The sequence below is a fragment of the Aythya marila genome (genome assembly GCF_965140915.1).
Source record: "Aythya marila genome assembly, chromosome: 1".
Lineage (NCBI taxonomy): Eukaryota > Metazoa > Chordata > Aves > Anseriformes > Anatidae > Aythya > Aythya marila.
The window spans coordinates 132,004,350-132,012,573 of NC_139042.1; the positions used below are offsets into that span (position 1 = coordinate 132,004,350).

Genomic DNA, 8,224 nt, shown 5'->3' on the forward strand with positions numbered 1-8,224 from the left:
ACATATTTTATAGAGAACATAGCAGCCATGAAAGCAAGAATTTCATGCATTATGATGGCAAGAATAATTCTCTTCAATTTACCTCTTATTTTGAAATGCACTACTGGCAATAACGAGTGACAGCCAAGGTTTTCAGGCTGTGCTGTAATTCATAGATCTGATCAGAGTTTACTGTCTTGAGATTTCTCAGGTTGGCCCAGATTGACCAGGATGGAAAAAAAAAGTGGCAGACTGGTCAAGTTATTCCTGATTTATGCTCTTGATATTGTCAGAGAGCTCCTCTTCCATCAGTAATGGGAAATGCAGCTGTTGCTATAATTCACTATTTTTGTGATAGGAGCAAGAGAAAAGCAAACTCTGCCCCAAAAATGCAGGGGAAACAGATGAATGAAAACAAAAGGCAGCAAGTAGTAGGAAAATGTCGGGTATGTCTTTGCACCTGAGTGAACCGGTATGTCTAGAGGGCGCTGGGCAGAGGCACTGACTCACCTCAGAGCGGCAGCCTCATTGGCCTAAATTCTGCTGGCCAAGCCTGGGTAGAGGCCCTGCTGAGGCAGCCATACCAGGTCTAGCCTGAGCTTGTGTGTACAGATGCTGAGCTACATCTACATGTACGTGCAGTGGTAGCACCTTCAAACAAGACTTTGGGACCACAGATGTTTTCAGCTGCAGTAATAGCTACTCTTCAGCCCTTCTTAAGGCTTGAGGTAGTCTGCTCTTTCAGGAATACTGCACTTTTGCATGTGAAAATCCACACAGTGGGCATGTGATTGTCCAGCTCATGTACTTCTTGTTTCTTCTGTTGTAGAAAGCTTCATGTAACTTATCTTTTCAATGTGGGAAACATTAATGAGCACCAACAGCAGTGACTTACCTGTTCATGCCACATTTGGCAATGTGGCAAAAGGGTTTCCCCATTCCACCCAGAAGTGTATTTAGTTGTAGTTGTAATAATCATAGCTGTAATAATTTTACAGCTGTAAATTAATGTCCCCCACAGTGCCATGTTCCAGTTTGAATGCTTTTGTGGGACAGATCACTGAAGTAACTTCAAAAGCTACCTTAAAACTTTTTAGAGGACTGTCTGATTGTTAAGCTAATAAATCAGAAACGTGTGACTCAACTCATTTTGGATGAGAGATACTGACAACTGAGCATCAGAAATGGGAGCTACAGTCAGCAGGTGTTTGGATGAGTTCCAGGCTGATGGGTACTGGATTTGTAAAGCAAGATGTCTAATGGCTTCAAATACAAGTAAAATCCTGCTTGGCTGGGTAGGCAGGATTTAAGAAATGAAGGTAACCACTGTGGTTCTTGGTGACATCAAAGATCGTAATAGCTATATGGCAGATGAGTTTGGAATGCTGTTTCAGCTAATGGAAAAGCATGTTTTTCCACAAGCTTGCCAAGATGTTAGTGCTAGATAGGAAATTATTGAACCTTGCCATGATGTCAGGAAGTAGGCAAGCCAGATGCATCTCTTATGGAAACTTTGTACTTTAAATTACAGGGATGTTGTAACTGTAAAAAACTAAGTTAAAAGAAATGGAACTTAATGTATCTTTTTTTTCTTTCTTACTATTCTTTTATGTCTATCTACAGGGAAAGACCAGCTGCAATCCCTATAGAAATCAAAAGTATTGATGATACATCCAACTTTGATGAGTTTCCTGAATCTGATATTTTACAGCCTGGTGAGACTGCCACTGTAAATTCCAAATTTCAATCTATAATGTGCCATGTGCCAAAATGCTCCATGGGTTTGTTCATTCTTGTTTATTAACTTTTCTGATGTCCTAGTCAAGGTAATATATAGGCTTGATCTAGAGATTCTCTTTCAAAAACAAATGTAAACGTATGACTTCTCATAGCTTCTACTTCCTTAAAACTTTAGGGAGAAAAAAGATTGTAATAGTTAAGTACATTAATTAAAATGGTTTGCATATGTAGTGAGCGCCAAAAGCAGTACAGTTTTCTACCATATAGTCTGTCTAAACAAATTCTGATAAAAACAGTCTGCACTGATTTACTTTTGATCTTTAATTTTTATTTTTTAGTTTTATGCTAAACAGTGCCTCTCCAGTGTCTGTTAGCTATTCCTGTATTTAGGTAACACCAAGTGCATTTGTATTGGTTTTGGCATCTCAGACCCACTGTATTACTGAAAATGTACATCTAGATACCCAAAAACAAACTTGGACATCAGCATTTTTAGCGCCTAGAGTTGAAAATGCTGTTGTAGAACTCTAAAAGCAGCAACCTGAGTGCTGAATATAGGAGCCCACTGCAGTGAACGTCAGTGTTCAGCACACTAGCCGTGCGGGCTGCTCACAAAATAAAACGTGACTAGATCTCCCGCTGGCTATACAAGCCTCGCAGAAGCTATAACCAGGCAGAAGGCCTAGAAAAGGAACATGTGCTTTCATGTGTGGGAGAACTTGGATAAAACTTTTTCTTCAGTTTGTGGTGAGGATAACGCTATTGTGTACTCCTTCATTTGTTGTGCATATAGCATTCTCAATGTTTTGTTTCTTTTACTTATATATGCTATAGTAGTTTAAGAGGTTCCTCTCAATGTATGGGAGCCAGTTATAGTATATACATATACAGAAGATAATAACCATTAACAAACAAAACCAAATTTTTTTCACTTCAGAGATGCATGCTAAAATTAAGTGACTATTAAGTCATTTATTAGTTACTTTTTAAACTACATTAAACTAGTATAAATAATGCTTATATTAATGACAAAAGGCTGACCTGATTAGAAACAGGAATTTTTCAAGGAATTTATGATGAGTAGGGAAATACAAGTTCAGGACTGTTGATGTGTGAAAAGTCCTTTCAGAAGCAACACTGTTTTTGTGTTTTGTTTTGTTTTGTTTTGTTTTTGTTTTATTTTTACTTTTGTATCTGAATTCTAGTGCCAAACACAACGGAGCCTGACTACAAATCCAAAGACTGGGTTTTCCTCAACTATACCTACAAGAGGTTTGAAGGGCTCACGCAGCGTGGTTCGATCCCTACCTACATGAAAGCTGGGAAATTGTGAAACAAAACCCAGACCCACAGAAGAAATAAAAACAGAAACCTCAGGTAGCTGCATCACCAGACCCGCTTGGCATTAGTTATCAATACATTGACTCTGGTGCGCATCAATTTCACAAGGAAATTCTACAGGATTAGGATTTCTAAGACTACTACAGGAATTAGTTGGCAGTGCCAGCTGGCTTTTTTTTTTTAATATTTGAATATTTTTGTTAACTTTATTATACAAAGGTACTGGAATAAAAGGAACATACATCCCTTTGTAACTGCACTGCCTATGTGTGTATAATGGTTAATTATGCCTCTCTGTCCTGTGGCTTTGTTTGTACAGTAAACTGTCTAATCCACCCAGGAGTAAAATACATCATTTTATGCAGCATTGTTATCATACTGCTTACCTGGTGGGTTTTAAATATGCAGTATTAAAAAAAATAATAAATCATTGCCCACATTTTCAAAATTCTCTGAGCAGTTGCTCAAGGGTGTTTCAGTTGTGGTGTGCAGATATACCCCATGAGTGTGGCAATATTGGATTATTCTAAATAGCAGTGTCCTGTGGGGCCTACTTGTACCCTGCCTAGCCTCGTTGCTCCCCGCTGGAGGGTTTTGTGAGCAGATTGTCCCTTTTTGTGGGGGATGTGGGGCAGGAAGATGGTCCCTGCGATCTGTATAGTGGCATTTCTGCTTTAATTGATAATTAATGGGTCCTATCATTGAAGATGATGATACTGTTCATGATGATGATATACCTGTTGACAACTTCAGAAGAAAAAAAGGAATCTGAGTAACAATGACAAAGACTCTTAACAGATTTATTTTTTCCATTACCAAGTTCTGAAAATATGGCAGTTTTCAAGATTGCATTTCTGTCTCTGTTGGAAGGCAGATAATCTTGCTATTGAGAATTTAAAATATCCTTTTCTGTCTGAGAAAAACTTACCCTAGGGAAGTGATCAAATGGCTGCTTTTTCTTTTCCATCTCCCTAAGAAGTTCCAAGAAGGGATGCTGTTGCACCCTTTTCTTTCCAGAATACCAGTAGCAACCTCTGCCGAACCAGAGGAAATGGAGTGCCCAACTAGACTTACTCTTCTGTGGGCTCCAGTTTTTTCTAGCATCTCTTCCTAATGTGGACCATGGGATTATAAAGGATCAGCTGAGTCTGAAGCCCAGTTACCAGGAACCACAAACAACCACAACTGAATCAGGCAGAGCACCTACACCTGTTCTCCCCACTCTGCAAGATGGGGACAAACTGACAGTAGAGAGGGGTCTCCTTCCCCTGGCTCAAGGAAACTGAAGCAGAAAACTGTGTACTGGCTATGATTTTGTTCCTCAGCTACATCCCTGCCTATACTAGCATATTATCTGCAGTACTTTGAATCTATCACAATACAGTGGAGAACTTTGGTGTCGTTTTCTGATTACAAAAGAGACTTACAGCAATCAACAATTCACCAGTAATTGAACAACCAGAGTCACTGTCGCTGTCTTCCTCCTTTAAACACAAGTGAAAGGCACTCTAAAGCCCCCACAACACCCGTCGGAGTGAAGCACAGGATGTTTTGGCATGTGGTAGGGAAGACTCCATTAGACTGACTTTTACAGCAAAATGGAAGTGACTATTTATAAAGCTTTTACAGAAATATTTATTGCTGTTAGGCACCATGGTATCAGCTGTTCTGAATTATTTGTATGCTTCAAAAACATAGTTTAAAGTGTTCATCTGTTGCATAAAAGTCCATTTATCAGAAAAATTTGTGTGCATCAGCAGCTTACTGGCAATGTGTGTAGTCTGCCTTGATTCAACAGTTGCTAATTTTTTCAAGGCCTTCAGTGATGCCTTTCCTCCAATACTTTATCTTCCTTCAAGCATCTAACATCTGCTACTTATGCTGCTTTTCTCAAAAAAAAAAAAAAAAGCGTTCAGTTCATCAAAGAAGAGTGTCCAGTGCCTCAGGGCCCACCCAATTTATAGTCAGATTATGGCTGAGCTAAACTTGCCTAAATGTTCAATTTAAGTGGGAACAACTATGCAATCTCCTAGTTTTTCTTCACAAATCTTACACTAATTAACACCTCTTTACTGCTACTGGGACAAGATCCTTCAGTAATTCTCTGGTGTTGTCTTTAGCCATGTCAATCCAATGTAGTGAAGGTCAACTGTATCCATACAGAGACTGTCCAAAGCCAGTAACTTAAATCCACCTTTTTATACTTTTTAATTTCTTTCTGACATAGCAGCATAGAAGCATAGCAGCTTCTGAGGCTTCTGAGAAAAGGAAATTCCTTTTCCTGACATTCAGTCCCTTCTACCAAGATGGAGGAGATTGGGCAGAATATATACAAGATGCAGATTTTGCCCCAAAGGGTACTGCTATTCAAAATAGATTTTTTCTTAGTTTTAATTTCCAATCTCATTCATGGGGTCACTATATGCACCAGAAGTGGAATTCCTGTGAACAACACATTTCAAAAGACCACAGTTACCCTTTTGTGTAATGTAAAAAGAAGTCTTTGCTTGAATTTGCTAAGACAAGATCAATTTCATGGAAACTGCAAATGCTCAGTAATATTGGTGTTTGTTTGTTTGTTTTTTCCTGCAGGGTTTGCAGGAGGGGAGATAAATACATTCTTAATTTAAAGCTATCTATTAAACTATGTCTGTACATACTCACCGGTTTACAAACTTGGGAAACAGCTGAACCCTTATATTCATAACACTAAAGATAATATGCATTTAAAATTGCAGATAATTAAACATATCAGTGCTCACGTAAGAGTTATATCCTTCAGGAAACAGCCTGCAGCCTATTTAGCATAAGCTCCTGTATTGTGGTAGTTGAATTTATTTCTTTGAAAACAGAATTATTTTAATCAATAAGTCCAACAAAATATTAACTACTGCTTTTAGGATTATAGATTTTTTTTTTCAAAGTTTAAACTGTGACACTATAATAGATTAAAAAGAACAGAAGGTTAATCTACACTGGCTTTCAAAAAATGGAAGTGCAACATATCTTTTTGCTTTATTTTTGTCTTATTCCTTTGGATGGTCATTTGTCTTTTTGTTTATTTTTTTTTCTCCTTTGGTGTTGTTTGTCACTGTGCCATTTATTTTTCTTATTCTTGGAGTACCAAAGATCCTGAAATGGCTTGATGATTGCAACCATGTGAAAATTTATTTTGTGGAAGTATGATTTGTTAACTTTTGTTAAAATGTGAAATTTTGTATGCAAATTCTTAGAGGTTTACTGGGAAGTTAACCTATTCCAGCAGGGAAAACCTGAGTGCATCAATGGAAGTAGTGAGCCTGAATCTAAATTCTGGATCTGAATATGCTGAAACTGGGGAGGAAGTTTGAATTGGAGAACACATCTGAGCTTTTGCACTTTGTTCCATCTCTAATCAGCATGAATGCGTGGCCTTAGGTATAGGACATACACAGAGGTTCATTCATGTGCAAAAGGAGTTAAAATAACAATTAAAAAAAAAAAAAAAGCCAGCATTCACAAATCAAATATTGTTGATACTGCATTTGCACTGTTAAATTTGCCTTGCTGGAGCGTTATGTATTATTTTTATAGGTCAATTGTTAAACAGCTGAGTGGTTGGATACAGTATGGAATAATAGCATCTGATATGGGTGAATTCACCAAAGTGCAAAGGGGCTTGCTGAGAGCTCTCCACACTACTAAGAGAAATGGGCATAAGCAGTACAAAGGGTGTTGTGTTGGCTCCTTGTAACAAGGTGACTTTCCTCCTCTGCAACAGCAAGTAGGGAATACTGCAATTTAGCCCAGTTATACTCTAATGCTTAGGAAATGCTCTCACTTTTTCAATAATATGAGCAATTACAAGCATTGTGACATACTGTACCTTGTCCTTTTAATGTTGATATATTACAGCAGCTTGTTCTTGGAGTCAAAATGGCAACTGCTATATTTTTCCTAGACTGTGTCATTAGTTGTGGTTGGGAAGGTTACATAGAAGCATTATAAAATTTATATGAGGCTTTTTACAGCATTTGAAAATAAAAGTAGCATTCTTTTTGTAAAGTTGCAGTTTTCTATTTCTTTATTTTTACAGTAATGTGTTGGGTTTGTTTCTTTTCCAGAATGGGAGACATCCTAGGGAACTGAAACACTGTTTTGGGTGTGTGTGGTGAGGGTTCATTGTCAGTGGAATTGAAGATGAGAATGCACATCACTATTCTCAATCAGATGTACAGAGAGCAAGAATTACCTGACTGGTACAAACTGCAGTCACATGAAGCTGTTTCTAAAAGGGCTACCGCTCTTCACAGAAGGCTTCCATCTCCTTCCCTGGAGATGATAATTTAGTCAAGAAAGGCTTCCATGGACAGTTGTTCTTCAATTCATCACAGGAACATTTTTGTCCTGCTGTTCCCAATTCCTTACCATGTTTAGAGCAGTGGAAGCAGATGCAGTTGTTAGGCATTGTAACATTATTTTGAGGTGAGCAGCTGAAAGCGAAGAGGAGCTGGCACCCGCTGAGTAGCCCTCCATTGAGTAACAGCCCTCCTCTGCTCAAGAATCACTGCTCTCAGTAAGCTGATACAATTTGAGCAGGATCTTACAAATTCTATTTAATGCACTTACACTTTTCTTGCAGTAACCAGATGTTATCTTGTACTGAGCTACATCTCAAAAGGAACTTCAGGCTTGGTTCTTTTTCTCCTTGCATTTCCAAATTCAGTATTTCTCAAAAATACAGCACCTTAAATATAAAGGCTATGCCTTCAGCACATGCAAATATGTATTTTTTTAAGTCAATCACTCAAGAAAATAGTATGTAATTTAGTGTTAAAACATACTGCAAATATCTGCTATGCATTTATTTTTTTTTTTTGTACAGAGTGTGCCTTGTAACCAAAATGATTATGCTTTGGACAATAAAATGTCTTTCTGACAATCTTCCTATGAAAAGAGAAGGATGGAATATTCAAAACATTCTGTCTTACTAAGGGGTGTGATGACAGTAGTGGTTCCCAGCTCTGGACTAGACAAGGGTGGATTTGCAGTTCAGGCAGTGCTTAATGTAGTTCTTTAGGTTAATTTTATTTACTGGGTATGTAAACTTTAGTTATCACAGAGGTTCTAAAATGCCTTATCCAATAGCTGAATTTCAAAAATGAACGTAGGTTTGATATGTGCA

The 8,224-nt window shown here is 37.9% G+C and overlaps 1 protein-coding gene across 4 annotated transcripts in view; it reads left to right on the plus strand.

Annotated features, from left to right (window-relative positions):
- STK38L (serine/threonine kinase 38 like) overlaps positions 1-7,104 on the plus strand; it is a 50,179-nt gene extending 43,075 nt beyond the window's left edge. For 3 of the 4 annotated variants that reach the window (XM_082774643.1, XM_082774644.1, XM_082774641.1), the window contains 2 exons: positions 1,603-1,694; positions 2,925-7,104. In XM_082774643.1, the coding sequence (XP_082630769.1) occupies positions 1,603-1,694; positions 2,925-3,052 (220 nt within the window). In that variant the 3' untranslated portion in view covers positions 3,053-7,104. Of the gene's footprint in view, positions 1-1,602; positions 1,709-2,924 lie in introns of all 4 variants that reach the window. The other variant, XM_082774642.1, reaches the window with a different exon arrangement.
- Positions 7,105-8,224: the final 1,120 nt, after the last annotated feature.